Here is a 20,252-nt window from a genome sequence, read left to right as displayed (position 1 = left end):
ACCGGGGAGAGGCTGTTCTCGATTTGATTTTGACAAATAGGGAGGAACTGGTTGAGAATTTGAAAGTGGAAGGCAGCTTGGGTGAAAGTGATCATGAAGTGATAGAGTTCATGATTCTAAGGAATGGTAGGAGGGAGAACAGCAAAATAAAGACAATGGATTTCAAGGAGGCAGACTTTAGAAAACTCAGGGAGTTGGAAAGTAAGATCTCATGGGAAGCAAGTCTAAGGGGAAAAAAATAGAAGACAGCTGGCAGTTTTTTAGAGAGACATTATTAAGGGCGTAAGAGCAAACTACCCCACTGCATAGGAAAGATAGGAAATATGGCAAGACACCACCCAAGCTTAACCAGGAGATCGTCAATGATCTAAAAACCAAGGAAGAGTCCTACAGAAAGAGGAAAGTCGGTCAAATTACAAAGAATGAATATAAACAAATAACACAAGTGTGTAGGGACATAAGAATGGCCCTACTGAGTCAGACCAAAGGTCCATCTAGCCCAGTATCCTGTCTTCCAGCAGTGGCCAGTGCTGGCACCCCAGAGGGAATGAACAGATCAGGTAATCATCAAGCGATCCATCCCATCACTCATTCCCAGCTTCTGGCAAACAGAGGTTAGAGACACTGTTCCTGCCCATCCTGGCTAATAGCCATTGATGGACCTATCCTCCATGAATTTATCTAGTTCTTTTTTGAATCCTGTTATGGTCTTGGCCTTCACAACATCCTCTGGCAAGGAGTTCCACAGGTTGACAGTACGTTGTGTGAAGAAATACTTCCTTAAACCTGCTGCCTATTAATTTCATTTGGTGACCCCTCGTTCTTGTGTTATGAGAAGTTGTAAACAACACTTCCTTATCTACTTTCTCTACACAGTCATGATTTTATAGACCTCAATCATAGCTCCCCTTAGCCGTCTCTTTTCCAAGCTGAAAAGTCCCAGTCTTATTAATCTCTCCTCATACGGAAGCCATTCCATACCCCTAATCATTTTTGTTGCCCTTTTCTAAACCTTTTCTATTTCCACTATATCTGAGATGGGGCGACCACATCTGCATGCAGTATTCCAGATGTGGGCGTACCATGAATTTATATAGAGGCAACATGATATTTTCTGTCCTATTATCTATCCCTTTCTTAATGATTCCCAGCATTCTGTTCGCTTTTTTGACTGTCGCTGCACATTGAGTGGATGATTTCAGAGAACTATCCACAGTGACTCCAAGATCTCTTTCTTGAGTGGTAACAGCTAATTTAGACCCCATCATTTTATATGTACAGTTGGGATTATGCTTTCCAATGTGCATTACTTTGCATTTATCAACATTATATTTCATCCGCCATTTTGTTGCCCAGTCACCCAGTTTTGAGAGATCCTTTTGTAGCTCTTCACAGTCTGCCTGGGTCTTAACTATCTTTAGTAATTTTGTATCATCTACAAATGTTGCCACCTCACTGTTTACCCCTTTTTCCAGATCATTTATGAATATGTTGACTAGCACTGGGCCCAGAACAGACTCCTGGGGGACACCACTATTTACCTCTCTCCACAAAATCAGAAAGGCCAAGGCACAAAATGAGATCAAACTAGCTAGAGACATAAAGGCTAACAAGAAAACATTCTACAAATACATTAGAAGCAAGAGGAAGACCAAGGACCAGGTAGGCCCATTACTCAACAAGGGGGGGAAAACACTAACAGAAAATGTGGAAATGGAAGAGGTGCTTAATGACTTCTTTGTTTTGGTTTTCACTAAGAAGTTTGGCGGTGATTGGACATCTAACATAGTGAATGCCAATGAAAATGAGGTAGGATTAGAGGCAAAAATAGGAAAAGAACAAGTTAAAAATTACTTAGACAAGTTAGATGTCTTCAAGTTATCAGGGCCTGATAAAATGCATCCTAGAATACTCAAGAAGCTGACTGAGGAGATATCTGAGCCATTAGCAATTATCTTTGAGACGTCATGCAAGACAGGAGAGATTCCAAAAGACTGGAAAAGGGCAATTACATTGCCCATCTATAAAAAGGGAAATAAGGAAAACCCAGGGAATTACAGACCAGTCAGCTTAACTTCTGTACCCGGAAAGATAATGGAGCAAATAATTAAGCAATCAATTTGCAAACATCTAGAAGAAAATAAGGTGATAAGTAACAGTCAGCATGGATTTGTCAAGAACAAATTGTGTCAAACCAACCTGATAGCTTTCTTTGACAGGGTAACAAGCCTTGTGGATAGGGGGGAAGTGGTAGACATAGTATATCTAGACTTTAGTAAGGCTTTTGTTACTGTCTAGCATGACCTTCTCGTAAACAAATAAGGGAAATACAACCTAGATGGAGCTACAATAAGGTGGGTGCAAAACTGATTGGAAAACCATTCCCAGAGAGTATTAATCAGTGGTTCACAGTCATGCTGGAAGGGCATAACGAGTGGGCTCCCGCAGGGATCAGTACTGGGTACATTTCTGTTCAATATCTTCATCAATGATTTAGACAATGGCATAGAGAGTACACTTATAAAGTTTGAGGATGATACCAAGCTGGGAAGGGTTGCACGTGCTTTGGAGGATAGGGTTAAAATTTAAAATGATCTGGACAAACGATTGGAAGTAAATAGGATGAAATTCAATAAGGACAAGTGCAAAGTCCTCCATTTAGGAAGGAACAATCAGGTGCACACAGAATATCAGGGTTGGAAGGGACCTCAGGAGGTCATCTAGTCCAACCCCCTGCTCAAAGCAGGACCAATCCCCAATTTTTGCCCCAGATCCCTAAATAGTCCCCTCAAGGATTGAACTCACAGCCCTGGGTTTAGCAGGCCAATGCTCAAACCACTGAGCTATCCCTCCCCACCAAAAACAACTGCTGCCCCATGTGAGGAACGAACTCACAACCTTCAGATTATAAGACTGACGTGCTACCTACTGCGCTAACCAGGCAGCTCACAAAATACACAGTGGGAACCGACGGCGTAGGAAGGAGTCCTGCGGAAAGGGATCTGGGGGGTCATAGTGAACCACAAGCTAAATAGGAGTCAACAGTGTAATGCTGTTGCAAAACAAGGGAACATAATTCTGGGATGTATTAGCAGGAGTGTCGTAAGCAAGACATGAGAAGGAATTCTTCCGCTCTGCTCCATGCTGATTAAGCCTCAACTGGAGTACTGTGTCCAGTTCTGGGCACCACATTGCAAGAAAGATGTGGACAAATTGGTGGAAGTCCAGAGAAGAGCAACAAAAATGATTAAAGGTCTAGAAAACATGACCTAAGAGGGAAGACTGAAACATGGTAACCATTTTCAAGTACGGAAAAGGTTGTTACAAGGAGGAGGGAGAAGAATTGTTCTCCTTAACCTCTGAGGATAGGACAAGACACAATGGGCTTAAATTGCAGCCAGGGAGGTTTAGGTTGGACATTAGGAAAAACTTCCGAACTGTCAGGGTGGTTAAGTATTGGAATACATTGCCCAGGGAAGGGAATCTCTATCAGTGGAGATTTTTAAGAGTGGGTTGGACAAACAAGTGATCTAGACCAGTGATCTAGATGGTCTAGATCAGTGATCTCAAACTCAGATCACCACGAGGGCCGCATCACTGAAACCTCCACCCCTTCCGTGAGGCCCTGCCCCTGCCCCGCCTCCTCCCACCCCTTCCCTGCCCCCATTCCAACCCCTTCCCCAAAGTTCCTGCCCCGGCCCCACCTCCTCCTCTGAGTGCGCCACCAGGGCCGGCTCAAGGCACCAGCTTTCCAAGCAGGCGCTTGGGGCGGCATTCAGAATGGGGCGGCAGGCCGTGCCCCACCGCGGCAAATTCGGCGGCAGCTCCGCCGCTCTTCCAGGCGTGGCGGCAATTCAGCGGCGACTGCTTGGGGCGGCAAAATTGGTAGAGCTGCCCCTGCGCGCCACGTTCTTGCTCCCGCCGCCCGCCCTCCCTCCCTCCCGATGTGTGCAAACAGCTGTTTGGCGGCGGCAGCTGGGCGGGACGCGCTGGGAGGTAGGTGGAGGAGCAGCGGTGACGTGGCGCGCTCAGGGGGGAGGAGGAGGACGGGGTGGGGGCGGAGCACCCACTAATTTCCCCCCGTGGGTGCTCCAGCCCCGGAGCAACCACGGAATCGGCGCCTATGGCGAGGCGCAGGAAATAACTCTGCGGGCCGCGTGTTTGAGACCCCTGGTCTAGATAATACTTTGTCCTGCCATGAGTGTAGGGGACAACACAAGAGTGCAGGGGACAAACTGCTGTCTGTAGGAATTTTGCTACATCAGACGGCAGTTGTTTTACAATAGCAGATTCTTACAATCCGCTACACATCAGCCACGGCTACAGGTAGCCCAGTCCTACAGGGAGCAGTTTCCTACACTACAGGCAGGGCGGGTGGGGGCGCAGCAGGGCTGGAGCTGGGTCCTGGCACCTTCAGCGGCGGGGGGATCCAGTCAGCACCAGGGCAGCAAAGGGAGCCGGGAGCTGGTGGGCTGTAGCTGGGGCCAGGGCAGCTCCCTCATTCTGTCTCCCCAAATCTACCCCCGCCCTCACCAGCCGATGCCGCCTCCTTAGGACTCCCCCCTTGGCCGGGGGACCAGAAAGGAGAGACAGGCTGCCTGCCGCACCACATCCTAATGCCTCCTCCCCACAAGGGAGCTCTTGTGGTGCTGAGTCCCACAGGCTGATGGTTTTGTAAAGGAACATTTCCCTTTCCCAGGGAATGCCTTTGCCTTTTCCTTAGCAGCTCCCTCTTCGTTCGTCAGGGTGAACAGGCGCACCCAGGGCACCCGCTCCTGCCCCTTCCTTGTTTTATAAACCTCCAGCCTGGCCCCTTTTGTCTCATCTCTGCACAGCCCTGCTCTTAATACACCTTCGGTTCTTTGCTATCATCGGTCACCTTCCGCCCTTGACGCCTCTCCTTTCCTCTTGCTCTGTCCCCAGGTGTGGTGGGGCAGATACCCCGCTCCTGGGAGAAAAGGGAGGCTGACGGGGGAAGCAGCCACAGTGGTGGCCACACCCAATCAGGCCACAGCTGGCCCCGATATAAGGGCTAAGGGAGGAGGTGGCTCAGTCTCACTCCGGCCTGGAGCGGGAAGGCCCTGGCTGCCTGGGAACAGAGGGCACCTAACGCAGAGCAACACTGGGGAAAGGCAAGAGGAGCTGGGGAGCTCCAGCCTGGTAACTCCCCAGGCTGCGGCCTTGGGTAAGGCCTGTCAGAGGTACTGGGGCTAAGAGGGGCAGCCCTGGAACAGGCAAAGGCAGCAGGTCCCACCCCTTGCCAGTGATGAGTGGCCATTACAGACTGCAGCCTGCCCCAGGGAGCGGGGGCTAGACGACGACTGGCAGTAGCCACTGAGGCAAGGTGGGTATAGAGGGTTGGGGGTTCCCCTGGGAGGGGAGACCCAGAGAGTGGGTTACTGCTCGGGCAGAACCCCTCCCCCCCGGTAAAGGCATAGGGTCCGGGAGGGACACAGGGGCTTGAGGCGGGTGAGACACCGGCCAGCAGAGGGTGCTCCGACAGCTGGAATTGAGCTAATTCCTGAAGCAACCAGCAGGAGGCGCTGCAGCGGTGAGTGCTTGACCTGCTACACCATCTCTTCTTACCTCCCTCTCCCTCTCCCCCGCCAGTTTTTCCTTTTCTCTGTCATCCTGTCTTCCCCTCCTCCCCCACCGGCCTATTCTCCCCCATGCCCATTGGCCTTTCAAGCTGGTTCCAGCCCTCATGTGCAGCCCCCTCCTCATCTCCTTTCACACCCCTGCAGAGGTAGAGGGGAGGGCTCCTTCCTCTCCCCCACACTCTCACTGCACAGGGCCACTGGGATTTTTCAGCTGCCCTCTGGGCCCACTTCTCGCCCACCCATGAGGTCATCAGGCGGAGCAGGGGAACCGGCTGCAGGGCTCTATGCTCCCCAGGCACCAGGGTCAGTGGGCATTTGGAATGAACCGAGTGCAGGATCAAGCACCGACACCCCCTCCCACACAGTGGGCCGCTGGGGGCTTTTCCCCCACACAGCCCTGGCAGCATGCATGGGCCCGGACCCTGCACCAGCAAACTGGCACCTGGCTTCACAGCCGCGTGAGCAACACAGTGAGAGCAGGGCCCTCCCCTCTCAGCCCTGCCCCGCCCCAGAAAGTGGAGCCCCAGGTTCCCAGGCTAGTCACAATTTTAAATCAAGACTGGGGGTTTTTTGTAACCAAAAAAAAAAAAAAAAGAGAGAGATGCTCTATTTCATCCAGGAATTCTTTTGTGCAAGTCACATGGGGTGTGTTATACAGGTGGTCGGACCAGAGGACCCCAATGTGCCCGTCCGGCTTTGGAATCTGTTTAAATACTGACACGTATGAAACGCTGGACACAGGAGTCACTTATCCGCTCCCGCGAGCCGCCCGTTTCCGCCCTCCATCCCTGTGTATCGTCCCATAAAAACCAGAGTTTTCCACTTAAATATGAATTTGCTGCCAGTTCGTTTTCCTGCGATCGTGACACCCTGCTCTAGTGCAGTTGTTTTCTTGTAACCTCTTATCCCGGACCAAATCTGCCTGGGTCGTCACGTCTGCCAGCTGCACGGACGCCCCATGGCTTGGCCTTCGTTACCTTAGCCGGATAAGGTGAAATCAACACGACACCCTCGTCTCCCAGGTGAATTGGCTGTAGCTCATTAAAAACCAAAGACCAATCCTCCCCTTGGCTACACCCGCACAGCCCCCCAGCTTGCATGGCTGTGAACGAGGGCAGACCGGGGGCGGCTACTCAGCCTGGAAGCCTTTGAGCCATTCAGCGTCTCCCTCCTGGAGACTGCCGTGCTGACCCCGCAGGGTTTCTGCAGCCCGGCTCGCTGGCCGGTTACGGTTTCTTCCTGTGGCTGTGTTTGTGTTTGAGGAGGTGCTGCCGGCGGATGTAGGCCTTCCCGCACTCGCCGCACTGGTAGGGCCTCTCTCGCTCCGTATGGATTTTCTGGTGGTCCACAAGGTGGTGGTGCCGGTTGAAGGTTTTGTGACACTGGGCACACTGGTAGGGCCGCTCCCCGGTGTGGATCCTCTGGTGCCGGATGAGGTCGGAGGGACGGGTGAAGCTCTTGCTGCAGTACGGACACAGTATGAGCGATCCCTTGCTGCGGTCGGCATGCACCCTTTTGTGCAGGACGAGACACCTCCTCTTGGAGAAGTGCTCCATGCACTCCCTGCACGTGTATGTCCTTTGCACACGAGGCGGCTGGTATTTGCTCAGACTCGATTTGTGAGCCAGCCTCTTGACCCGTTTGGTGATCCCGCTGGAACCGTCTTCAGTCTGGTTTCGGGGCTGGGACTCAGGGGGAGCCGCTTGGCAGGAACGTTCCTGAGGAGCCGGGAGCCCGCAGGCCCCCGCAGCTGTCTGGTGTCGCAGATGCAGCAGAAATTTCTGCTTGGCTCTGAAACTTTCCCCACAGTTTGGGCACTCGTACAGCAGCTCGTTTGCGTGGCCCTTCTGGTGGATGATGAGATTTATCTTCAGCCGAAAGCTCTTCCCGCACACTGTGCATACAAACAGTCTCTCTCGAGTGCTCTTTCTCTGGTGGTGGATCAGGGCCCCACCCCAGTGAGCGGAGTTCACTGTCCTGCTCTCTGTGTGGTTTCTCTGCTGTGTTACTGAGCTGCATGCAACCTCCCCGGCTGTTACCTCCCCAGGATCCTGGAAATCCTCCTCTTCAAACCTTCCCAATAACATCCCTGGCACCTCCAGGTTTTCAGGAAGTTCCTCCCCAGGGCCCTGGTCATGCTCCCAAGGGCCCAAGACAGCTTCCTCTTTTGCTCTTTCCAGCAACGTCCCTGGCACTTCCTCCACTTGCTGCACCTCGGTTTTGATCACAATCCCCTCATCAGCTGGAAATTAAACAGAATCCAGAGATTATTCACTCCATCGGTTTGATATGAAGGAAACCTAAAGGTTCGGACTTTCCTGATTCCTCAGGAATCTCAGGGGCTGGGTCCTGTCACGCTGGCATAGTGCGAGGCACTGGCTGTTTAGAAAGAGGCAGACATTTCCCATCTCCGTGTTCACAGAGGTTAGGAAATGACCTACTATTAGCAGAGTAAAACTGACCTCTGGGCCTGATCTGGGCTTTCAGTGACACACAGGCCTCTCACGGCCTCACTGCACAGGGTGAGTCGCACCAGGAGACTTCCCTGTTGGGTAACCCGCTTCCCAAGTGGCCTCAGGCTTCTCTCCAAGAAGACAGGCTTTAGAGTCACCCTTGAGTGATCCCGTTATGCGTCTGAGGTTTTGTCATGGACAGCCTGACGTTAACAGCACGAGACATGGAGGCTGGGTTTGACTGGTCAGTGATTTAACAAAGTCACTTGGCAGTTCCTCTCTGGCTGAGAACTGAGAGGATGAACTGTAAGAGCCACGTCCCAAAGCTCTCTAATTCCAGACATGGAACGACACTGCCGGCAGACTCTGACCCTGGCTGCACCCAGAGAACTGAAGAGGAAACAATGGGCACGTTTTAGTGCAGCGTCGGAATAGCAGCGGTGTGTTTTTAACAGCTCTGCTCATTAGCTGATTTCAGTCATTTTTGGTTCTGAACAACCTCAAAGCTGGGCTGAAAGAGTAGGCCAGCCCCCCTACCATCAGACATGATCGCTGGAGTTACAGGAGGGAGGAATCGGACCATCGAATGCACTCCATTCAGTCCTGTGTGATCAGAGCAGCTGTGGAGGGAATATAATTAACATACCAGCTGTTCCTTCTCTGAAGCAGAAAAAGCCAGTGATAGCATACACCATGGCATTTCTTACTCTTTACAACCTTTCTGGTGGACAGTGGGATTTACAGTCATTTCTCTCCTCCCTGAGACTATCTGCATCTCAAAGGCCTGTCCTGAAATTGTCAGGCAGAGACAGGCAGATGAACATCACGCCGTCCCCCGAGCAGCTTAGTGCTGTCTGGGCTGAGGCACCTGATGAGGTGACTTAAGAGTTGCAACAAAACACAAACGTTGCTTTCTCCAAATACCTTCATCAGAGGGAAGAGGAGGGGACCAGCTCTGCTTCACTGACTCCTCCGAACACTCAGAGGAAGGACGGGTGATAGGAGGCATTAACTGCCTGCAGTTGGTGAGGACTGGTAGGAAGCCGTGAGGAACATCTGCCGTGAAGAGATGACAAGTGCTGGTTACCACTGGATTACATACAGCAAGAAGGCACTCATAAAGACAGGATTTATTGCTCTTGCTGTTTCTGGTTGGGTTAGTCAGTTACTCACCTGGGCTGCGGTGTGGTGGGTCTGTTGGGATTTTACTTTCCTCCAAGACCCCTTGATCCTGCATATGGGGTTCCTCCTCTTGTTTGATCTGTGACAGAGTGTCACTTGTCAACATGGGGGATTCCGGCCCTGAGAAAGAGAATTACGTCATTTTACCGATAGCCACCTATTTAAAAGCAGCATTTTGGGCACAGGGATTTCATCCTCACTAACATTTGCAAAGCACTTTGAGCTCCAGGGGAAGATGGTTTTGGAAAGCAAGTCAGTAGTTAGTCACTGGGGGATATACTCCATCAGTTATGGCTGGTGTCACAGCCTAGTGAAAAGCACGAGTGTCGTTTTCACTAGGTCATCCCACAGCAGTGAAAATCCAATCCCACCAGCACAACCTCGCCGTGTGACAGACCTCAATCCCTGAAACTAAGGACCTGGGTTCTCAGCCCCAGGCTCACAAACTGATCGCAGTCACTCCTTCCTTTATTGTTAAATGGGGGAGGGGCCCCAGCTAGGCGGCAGGAGGGATCCTGGTATAGACAGAATGACAGATTTCGAAGGACTCGGAGCTTCAGATTAAGGAGAAAGTTACACGGCTCTCCGAGTAGCATGCCTATGGGTGTGCCACTGTAGGTGCGTCTGGGCGGCCGCGCCTCTCAAAGAATCTAGGTAGCAGCGTTCGGTCGGCCCGCACACGCGCTCTCCCTCCCTCGTGGCCTGCCTGGAGGCCATCTAGCGCTGCGCGGGTGAACCAGCCTCCGTTCCTTCTCTACCGCAGAGCTCCTTGTCGAGAACTCCAAAGTCGGGGGGCAGGAGCACCCACAGGGTCACGCGTCTCGGAAAAACCATCGTTACGGCACAAGGGGAGTAACGTCCTCTTCTCTGAGTGCTGTCCCTATGGGCGCTCCACCACAGCGACTTCCCAGCGGTATCCCCCGTGGCGGGCTGGGGCCTCGGGGTGCGGTCTGTCACTGACGATAGTGCTGAGGAGCCAAAGATGGCGCGAGAGGCTGAGTCCCGAGGAATCGCGCCAAAGCATGGGCAGAGGCCCTGCAGATTTCTGAGATGGGGACGTCTTTAAGAAACGCGACCAAGGGGGAAACGGCTCTCGTGGAGTGCTTGGGATTCCTGATGGGGGCAGGAGGTTACACGCATGTAACAGTGGTTAGGGCAACCGGAGACCCATTTCGAGAGCCTTTGAGCTGATATTGTGGAGCCTTTGGATCTTTCTGCGAATGAAAGGAAGAGTTTAGGAGACTTCCTGACGTCCTTAGTCCTGTCCAAATAAAATGCTAGGGCTCTCCTAACAGCCATCATATGCAGTATTGCCTCTCTATGTCACAGGGTGGTTTTGGAAAACAGGCGAGTTTCTCACGTACAGTCGAGTGTGTGGAGTCAAACGTGCATGCTGCCACATGCCTGAGAACCTGGAGGCGCTTCCTGGCTGGGGTTTGTGGGCTGGCCTGGCCTGTCCCTATGAGATTCTGTGCAGTGAGAGGAATGCGCTCGGTGCCCTGCGTCGAGCTTGGCACCAATAAACTCCTGCTATTGAACTGGGGTCAGGGTCGATTTCTGGGTATTGAGCTGAAGCCCCAATTGTGCAACCATGTGCATAGTCTTCTGGGTGGCCTGCAGGGCATCTTCGAAGGAACGAGCCTTGAGAAGGCAGTCGTCCAGGTGTGGGTAAATGACAATACCTAATGTTCGTAGGCGCACCACTGCGACGGAGAGGATATGGGAGAACACAATGGGTGCGGACGAGAGGCTGAACAGGAGCACTCTGTACTGCTGATAGCCCTGCCCAAAGGTAAATCGCAGGACTCTCCTGTGCGACAGTCAGATTGAGATGTGGGAGTCGGCGTCTTGTAGGTCGAGGGCCAAGAATCAAGCTCCTGGTTCCAGTTACAGAATAATGGCTGCTAGTGTGACCACCTTGAACCTTTGCACCTTCACGTATCTGTTTAGTGCCCTTTGATCCAATATGGGTCTCCAACCTCCCATTTCTTGGGGATCAGGAAATATCTGGAATAAAACCTTTGCCTCGGAGGTGAGTAGGGACTGGTTCTATGGCTCCGAGGCATAAACAGGTGGTCTATTTCCTGGCATAATAGTCTCTCATGAGAAGGGTCCCTGAAGAGGGACCAGGGGAAAGGAGAGAAGGGACATGAGGTGGATGGAGTAACCCTTTGAAACAGCCTCTAAGGCCCATTTGTCAGAGGTGATGATCTTCCAGCTCCTGAGGAAGACTCAGGCGACTTCCGAAGGGATATGACAGGTCCGTACGTCGCAGCAGCTGTTGCAAGGAGTGGATGCTTGGGCCCTCGACCTCATAATTTGGTGTTTTGAGGACGAGGGTTAAGAGGTGAGGATCGGGAGACTGACGGCTTGTGCTTTTTACATCCTGGGCCTCTTACACTGTAGCTCATAATATCATTGTGCTGGGGAGAACTGAGGTGGCTGGGATCTGTGAGGTGGCTGTGAACTGAATTTCCTTTTCCATCCCAGGGTTTAGATTCCTAAAGCACGTAGTGTGGCTCTCGAGTCCTTTAAGGTGTGGAGTGATGCCTCTGTTTTGTTAGCCAAGAGTTTGGGCCCTTCGAATGGGAGGTTCTCAGCTGCTGTCTGCACTTCCTCCGGCACCCCCGAGAGGTGTAACCAGGACGCCGCCTCATCACCTCTGCTGTCGAGACTGAACTGGGCCCTCTTGCACGATGGCTTGAAATTGTTCCTTTTGCACTTCTGGCAAGTGGTCAATGAAGACGTTGGGTTCTGCATAGTTCATGTAGTCGTATTGGGCCATTAGGGCTTGATAGTCGAAACCCTGAATTGTAAAGTCATGAAGAGTATGCCTTCCTCCCCGATTGGTCGAGCCTCTTCCAGGCTCTGTCACTGGGGGTGGATCTAATGTGATGTCACTTTCCTTGCATGTTAACAGCATCCAGGATGAAAGAGTTGGGCTGACAGTGAATGAAAAGACCAATCTGCCTCCTTGAGGGACACGTAATATTTTTTGTCTGCCCTCTTGCAATAGAGGCCGGTGTCTGCCAGATGGCCTTGGCAGAGTCTAAAAGCACCTCATTGACTGGGAGGGCAATTCTGGAAGAAGAAGAGGTGTGCAGTATGTCCAAATTTGTGGTGTGAGTCTTTCACTGCCTCGAAGGGAATTTGCAGAGCCTCACCCATCCTCTTAGTAAGATCTTGGAAAAGCTTAAAATCATCAGCTAATGATGGAAGAGGGGGCATCACCACCTGATCTGGTGAGGAGGAGGAGGAGATGTTCATCAGTGGAGTGGTTTTCACCTCTAGTCTGGCCTCCTGTTGCTTGAAAGTTTCTTCCCAAGCCTCTGGATACAGAGGCCAGAGGAGACTGTCTGGAGGACTCTCTGTGGGAGATTCTAGATCCTCGAGAGGTGTGGGGCCTGTGGGCTGCCCATGGATCCCAGTAAGACCACTGAGGGGGAAAGGGCATGGGTGTCACTACCCACGGGGGACCATACCAGGAAGATTGGAGATCTGAGCATGGGTGCAGCTGTGTAGGTCTCAAATGCTGTAATGGAGGGTTGTGACGTAAGACCAGAGAAAAGCGGTCCTCCTGGTCACTGAGTCCCCACTGGAGTGGGGTGGGGCTGATAAGGGCTCTGGAGGTGAATGCCCCGGTGCCAATGGTGGTTCTGGGGACCGAGATGGGCTCGGTGCTGGAGCCTGGGTACCGAGTAGTGGGGACTCTGGTTCCTCCATAACCAGAAGGTCCCTAGAGAAGCAGAACTCTGGTAGTACCACTGTGGTCGATGCTGACTCGTCAGTACTGACGGCCTTTTATGTGCGGCTCGTTCCAACAGGAGCTGCTTTGAAGTGCTCCGTGCCAAGGATCGTTTTATTGGCGCCGATTTTGTAGAGACGGTACCGACAGTGGTGCCCGTTCCCCAGCCTGTGCCCCGTGGGTCCCTAGGCGAGCTCTTGGTGCCGTGCTTCGGAGTCATCGGTGCCAAGGTGACCAAACACACCGGGGATCCCCTTTGGCTGGTCAAGAGCTTGGTTTGAGGGCTTGCAGCCCTTTTTTCTAGAGACTTTAGAGGGGGAAGTCAGCCGACTGTCTCTGCGATTCTCCCTCTCTGGAGGTTGAAGACTCTGGAGCGGATTCAGGACCAGGGTCAGATGCCAGTTTAAGAGCACGCTCCACGGGGAGGAGTTTCCAGTTTTGTTGCCGGTTCTTTCGGGATCTAGCCTTCAGCTGCTGGCAGAAGCTGCACTTCTACAGACTACGTGCCTCTCCGAGAGATGCAACAAGAGTGTCCGTCCACCACTGGCATTGCCTCCCTGCAGGAGAGGCACCTTTTAAAGCACGGTGGGAAACGGTCATGCCCCTACTTAGGTGCCAACTTTATGGGTGCTCTGGGGCTGGAGCACCCACAGGGAAAAAAGAGTGGGTGCTCAGCACCCACCGGCAGGCCCCACCAGTCAGCTCCTTCCCCTCCCCCCAGCACCTCCTGTCCGCCGAGGATCAGCTGCTCAGCGGTGAGCAGGAGGAGCGGGGGCAGGAAGAGGTAGAGCGAGCACAGAGCAGAGGGGGGAATGGGGCGGGGAAAGGCAGGGTGGGGGCGTGGCCTAGGGGAAGGGGTGCGGTGGGGGCGGGGCCTGGGGCAGAGCAGGTTTTGAGCACCCCTCGGGAAAAGGGTCGACAGAGGATTAAATTTTTTTTAAGAATCAAAGAAATAAAATGCCACGTGGCTCTCTGGGCACGACAAAAGCTAACGGGAATGCTAAGGACTGAAAACATCATGCTCTGCTTCCGGGCTAAGGGCGACTGAGAAGGAGCAGAGGGCAGACTGCCTGGGCCGTGCTAGATAGCCTCGAGGCAGACCACAACGGGGAGAGGGCACGAGCGCGGGCCGGACAGACCCTGCTACCTACATTCTCCAACGAGAGGCGCAGATACACCTCCAGTGGATCACCCACAGGGACGCTACCTGAAGAAGCAGCATCACTCACCTGTGCAAGGCTCCACAGGGATTTCTGCCTTCTCCGAGTCCTGCTGATCCCGGACACATGGTTCTTCCCCTTGCTCAATACGGGCTAAGATGTCAGGCTTGGAAACGGCATAATCTATTTCAAAGGAAAGAATGACAGCAGGGGGCACGACTTTACAAAGAATTTGACTGTTTATACAGCACCCTTAGCCCGTGCTTGGCGCTCGGAGGACAAATAAAGGAACAGTTCCCTGAGCAGCTCAACTTCTAACTTAGATTTACCAGCATTTGCTGCGTCAGTGTGAGGCACCAGCTACAGAGATCAGCCAGGTAGGGAGCCCCTGGGTGAGGGAGAGAGACTGTACCAAAAACACACAATACTGACAGCCAAGTAAATCCTGTTCTCTCCATTCCATCCACAGGCCTTTACAGAGCCTTCAGATCTCAGCTGTCCAGCAGGAAGGGAGGGTCTTTGACACAGGAACTCCGTATTAGCCAGTGGAATTCACCCTGCAGATGCACATGGGGATTTCTCCCAGGAAGAATGTTAAGGCTCTTGGATGGTTTGCCAGGGGAACCATGTGCTGGACAAGGATACAAGGCACAGTCAGATCTTCCTGGGGCAGCCAGTCTCTGACCTGCTCGTGGTGTAACCAGGGCCCTTGCTATGAAGGGATGCTGGTTCTGTGACCCCTCTCTAGGTTTCATTTGTTGTTGCTACCTTTGAGCGCTCCCCAGTGACCTGAAGATGGCAGGGGTAAGAGTGTCCCCGACCTCCTCTGGGAGGATGCGCCAGTCTGGGGCCCGCTGTTGAGGAGGTCCTGCCTCCTGCTCCTCCCAGTCTATATCTGGGTTCCAGTACGTGTCAAGTGCCTGGTGTAGCGGCCTTGGAGGGCAGGGCAAAGAGCTCCTGACATAGTCTCTGTTACTTCTTTGTGCTGGAAGGAGCTGGCGCAGGGCGGCGACTTTCCAGAGGATGGTTCTAAATATGCGATATTCTTTTGGGGAGAAAATTACCATTTAAAATGAAGGCAGGAAAACATTATATTTAGAAGACTAAATTTCTACGCAAATCGCTCGTGGGTGAAGGCAGTTTTGCATCAACACTCCAAGGAAGGGTGGTCTCGCGGGGAAGGCTCCCAAGACCTGGGTCCAAACCCAGCTCTGCCACAGAATCCACATGCGACCCCGGGCAGATTTTCAGAAGAGCACGGAATGGTGGGAGCACGGCCCTTCTGAAAATCTGGCCCCGGTGGTGGGGACTGTCTCTAAGCCTTTGAAAATGTAGCTCTTAATCGCTCTGGGCCTCAATTCCCCATCCACAACATGGTGATGCTACTGCCCTACCTTACGGGGATTTGTGAGGATAAGGCCCGTGGGTGCTACCTACATTGATGGAGCATGTATAAGAATCAAGATAAGTCAGGAGTGGACATCACCAGATTTCTGTAAAGAGGACTCGGGCCGGAGCCGATAAATGCAGTTATCCAAGGGAAGAAAGCACAGGACATGGAGAGCTCAAGCCACCACTGGGTAACTTTCACTCTGTTCCTATGGGAGGATGCACGGAGTTGATCTTTCAGAAAATCTTCGAGCGCTACCAGCGCCGACCTAGCAAAATGCAACATGAGTGGAGGGTAAGTCCGAGCTGGATTCCAGCCCAGGAACTGCGCACAACTTACCGCTTCTAACGAAGGAGGGAGAACGGATCCTTACCCAGCGAGATCAAAGTCTCATAGTTCCCCTTCATCACGTTCTTGTAAAGCTCCTTCTGCCATTCGTCCAAGCTCTCCCACTCCTGCTCATTGAAATAGACGGAGACGTCGTTGAACGTCACCGGCACCTGGAATCACACGCATTGCACGCTCAGCGCTTTCTGCTGCTTTTGTACCATCCTGTTAACAGCCCCTCACATCTTTTATTAGTTATGAGACAAGGAGCACAAACAACCCCCTGCCCCACTGTCACCACAGGCCATCACTATCGCTCTGGACAAGGCAGGGCAGCCTTTCTTCCTTCCCCGTACCGTAAAAGGACTTCAGGACCTCCTCACCTCCAGGGGACTGCTGTTGCTTAAACCTTCATCCCTCTGCAGGCTGCTGACAAGCCTCACTGTGTATGTGCTGGGCCCACATACATCACCCATCCCTCCACCAGCCACTTCCTTCTTGAATTTGCAACTACAGTTCCGTAGCTCATGGAGCATCCCAAAGTGGTCCCAAGAATTCACAGCATGGTGAATGAACAAGACCATCTGATAATTCTATATTCTATTTTGCTCGCATCCCTGTTACCTGGGGAACCTGCCCCTTAGTGCCTGGGGGGAGTCTCAGGATCCAGAAGTTCCTGTTTTTCAGCAGGTTCTCCACATTCTCCAGCCTCCTCTGCAGCAGATTATTCTCCTGGACCAGAGTCTCCAGCACGGCCCACTTACTCTCCAGCTGGTTCTCAAACTCCACCACCGTCCTCTCACAGTCTATTAGTTTCTTCTCAGTCGTCCCAGTTCTCCCCTCCAGGTTCAGCCACCGTGTGGTGTGAGCCTCCACCTTCCTCTCCATGGCTTGGATTGAAGTCATTACAGCCACGGAAATCGCTGCTGTTCCCAGGTGGGTTTCTCTCACAGTTTGTTCCGGGACGGCAAGGGGTTGTAAAGGCATCACCCCCTGTTGCTCCGAGTCCAGTTCCAGAACCTGTTTGCAAGGACAACAAATGAAAACTGAGCCCGAGGTCGTACCCTAATCTAGCTATAGAGGCAAAATTAGGGTGACCAGATGTCCCGATTTTATAGGGACAGTCCTGATATTCGGGGCCTTTTCTTCTATAGGCGCCTGTTACCTCCCACCGCCTATCCCCATTTTTCACACTTTCTATCTGGTCACCCGAGGCACAACACAGAGCTGCTCCCAGGCTCCATGCTGCTCAGCACTGCCCAGGTGCGGCAGTCACAGACCTACTGATATTTTCATCACAGGCTTCAGGTGGGATCGCAGACCTTATCACGTGAAATCTAGCGACACAGGGCGGGGTCTGACGACAAGACTCAAGGGGTTTACTGTGGCCCCATTAGCGGCAATTCTATTAAGTGGGTGGCCTCGTTTTTAGATCCCATCACCGGCCACAATTTGCCAGGGTTCAAGCAGATTCAGAACCCACCTTCCAACCCCTGTCGGCACAACCCGTCTCCTGCTACCCATGCGGGATACCCGGTGGTGCCAGGAGAGAGTCTCGCCCCCCAACAGACGTTGGCCCAGTGCCAGATCTGACCTTCCCAGCTGGTCTGGCTAGTCCCCGGGAGCCCCAGGACAGCCGGCGGTGCCCACCGCAGGGTTTGGCGTTTAGATCTCGGAGGGGTCGCTCTGGGACCCGCCCAGGGCCGGGCACGCTGGCACCGGGACCGGTGACAACGGAGCAGCGCTAGGCCACGGTCTCTGCTCGGACACGGGCCGGGTCCCCACGGTCCTGCCCCGGCGCGCTCGGGTTAATTTCCCCGCTAACCCGGAAGGTGCCCGCAGCGTGCGGCGGACCCCGGAGCAGGAGAAACGGGCCGGGACCGCCCCGCCCGCGGGCAGCCCTGGCCGGGCCGGGGGGGAGCCCGGAGCCGCCCCGGGGCTCAGCCCCAGCCCGGCCGGGCAGCACCGCGCTCCCGGGGCCCCCCCGCCCGCCGGGCCCTTACCTGGGCAGCGGCCCGCTCGGCCATGGCCCCCCCGGGCGGGGCTGCTCCCGCGGGCCCGGCCCGGCCGAGCCCCGCTCCCGCTGCGGGCTGGGCAGAGTCCCGGCGCCGCCTCGCCACGGGCCGGCCCCGCTGCCGGGCGGAGCAGAGCGAGCGCGGCCCGCAGGGAGGGAGGGAGCCGCGGCCTGGCTGCCGGGGCCGGGAGCGGCGGAGCGGGGCGGGGCGGCAGCGGCCCCTGGCGGCGGCAGGCGGGGCTGGGCCGGGAGGCCGGGGCCGGCCTGTGCGGGGCCGCCGGGGCCAATCTCCGCCCCGAGCGCGGCTCGGTCTCGGCTGTGGCAAAGCCCGCGGCGGGGGTCGGGAGCCGCTGGGTCCAGGCTGCGCCCTGGCCCCGGCCCCGGGTGCGAGCCCGCCCGCGGCGGACGGGGGTGCGGACCCCGCGGGGCTGCAGCAGAAACACCCGGGGCTGGGAGACCCCTGCGGGGCAGCCCCGCTCCTGGGCTCAGGCTGCCCCTTCAGCACAGCGAGCTGGGAACCCGGAACCCCACACCTCACCTGAAGGGCTGGACTGGGGCAGACCCATGGGCCATGGTGCCCAGTGCCCTGTCTCTGACTGGGGCCGGTGCCAGGTGCCCCAGAGGGAATGAACAGACCGGGGCAATTATCCAGGGATCCCGCCCCTGTCATCCACTCCCAGCTTCTGGCACTCAGAGGTTTAGGGACCCCCAAAACACGGGGTTCCATCCCTGCCGATAGCCACTGATGGACCTGTCCTCCGTGAATTTATCTAGTTCTTTTTTGAACCCTGTTCTAGTCTTGGCCTTCACAACATCCTCTGGCAAGGAGTTCCACAGGTTGACTGTGCGCTGTGTGACTACTTCCTCTTGTGTTTTAAACCTGCTGCCTGTTCATTTCATTGGGTGACCCCAGGGGTGAAAGTAAGTTAGAGGATTTAACAGTAAGCGGGAGTCCTGAGCAGGGGGCGTGGCCTCAACCAGAAGAGGCAGGGCCAGGGCTCCAGCTGCGGTCGTGGGGGCTGGGAGCCCGGGGCCCTGTAAATCACCAGCGAGCTACCAGCTGCAGAGGCGGCTGGGAGCCCCGGGGCTCAGGAGCGATTCAAAGGGCCCAGGGCTCCCGCTGCCGCCACCGCAGCAGAGCCCTGGGGGCTCCCGGCTGCCACCGCTACCCTGGGGCTCTGGGCTCTGACAGAGCTTTAAAGGGCCTGGGGCTCCACTGTGGTAACAGCTGCCGGAGCCCCAAGCCCTTTAAATCCCCGTCGGAGCCCTGCTGCCCGAGCCCTGGGGTAGCGGCAGCCGAGCTCTGTCGGGAATTTAAAGGGCCCCAGCTGTGACTACCGTCTCAGCCCTTTAAATCCCCGCTGCAGCCCCGCCACTCCTACCCCAGGGCTTTAAATTGCCATTTGGGAAAGCCGGTCCCGGTACAGTGCACCAGCTCTTGCTGGTACACCGTACCAGGGTGTACCGGCTTACTTTCACCTCTGGGTGACCCCTAGTTCTTGTGTTATGTGAGGGCGTAAATAACACTTCCTTGTTGACTTTTTCCAGACCAATCATGGTTTTATAGACCTCAGTTGTAGCCCCCCTTCATCGTCTCTTCTCCAAGCTGAAAGTCCCCGTATTTTTAACCTCTCGCATGGAAGCTGTTCCAGACTCTCATCGTTTTTGCTGCCCTTCTCTGAACCTTTTCCAATTCTAACAGAGCTTTTTTGAGATGTGGTGACCAGAACTGCCAGCAGTATTCAAGGTGTGGGCATTCCATGGATTTGTATAGTGGCATTATGATAATTTGTGTCTTATCTCTTTTCTAATGGCTCCTCAGTCTGTTCGCTTTTTTGACTGACAGCACATTGAGCAGCTGTTCTCGGAGTGCTGTCCACCATGACTCCAAGGCCTCTCTGGAGTGGTAACAGCTAATTTAGGCCCCAGTGTTGTACGTTGTGTTGTAGCTGTGGTGGTCCCAGGATATAAGAGTGACAGGGTGGGTAAGGTAGTATCTTTTAGACATGAAGAAGAGCTCTAAGCTCAGAAGTTTGCCTCTCTCCCAACAGAAGTTGGTCCAATAAAAGATATTACCTCTCCCATCCTGTCTCTCTGTTCTCAACCCCATCATTTTCTGTGCAGAGTGGGGATTGTTTTTTCCAATGTGCATTAATCAGCATTCAGTTTCATCTGCCGTTTTGTGAGGTCCCTCTGTAACTCTGCCCAGTTTGCTTTGCACTATTCTCGAGTGATTTTGTATCATCGGCAAACTTTACTACCTCACTGTTTACCCCTTTTTCCAGATCATTTATGAATAAGTTGAACAGCCCTGGTCTCAGTACATATCCCTGGGGGCCAGTGCTGTTTACCACTTTCCATTGTGAAAACTGACAACTTAT

General features: G+C 53.9%; 1 protein-coding gene and 1 non-coding gene across 4 annotated transcripts; both read right to left on the bottom strand.

The window, feature by feature from the left end:
- Positions 1–2,870: 2,870 nt before the first annotated feature.
- On the bottom strand, positions 2,871–2,943 carry TRNAI-UAU (transfer RNA isoleucine (anticodon UAU)). The gene has a single exon. It is a non-coding gene; the product is annotated as a tRNA-Ile (tRNA).
- Positions 2,944–6,205: 3,262 nt separating this feature from the next.
- Positions 6,206–18,556, bottom strand: LOC140905765 (zinc finger protein 783). 3 transcript variants are annotated; one of them, XM_073329205.2, is made up of 7 exons: positions 18,410–18,556; positions 16,482–16,877; positions 15,904–16,030; positions 14,210–14,323; positions 9,227–9,355; positions 8,978–9,109; positions 6,206–7,842 (listed from the first exon to the last, which is right to left on the bottom strand). In XM_073329205.2, exons 1-7 carry the CDS (start codon positions 18,539–18,541, stop codon positions 6,827–6,829), a joined length of 2,046 nt encoding a protein of 681 aa, XP_073185306.2. In that variant the 5' UTR covers positions 18,542–18,556; the 3' UTR covers positions 6,206–6,826. The 3 variants fall into 3 exon arrangements, with proteins under 3 accessions (XP_073185306.2, XP_073185307.2, XP_073185308.2); XM_073329206.2 differs by lacking the exon at positions 18,410–18,556 and adding an exon at positions 17,861–18,078; XM_073329207.2 differs by lacking the exon at positions 18,410–18,556 and adding an exon at positions 17,452–17,702.
- Positions 18,557–20,252: the final 1,696 nt, after the last annotated feature.

Source organism: Lepidochelys kempii, chromosome 2 (genome assembly GCF_965140285.1).
Source record: "Lepidochelys kempii isolate rLepKem1 chromosome 2, rLepKem1.hap1, whole genome shotgun sequence".
NCBI classification, from domain to species: domain Eukaryota; kingdom Metazoa; phylum Chordata; order Testudines; family Cheloniidae; genus Lepidochelys; species Lepidochelys kempii.
This window is presented reverse-complemented; position numbering and strand designations above follow the sequence as displayed.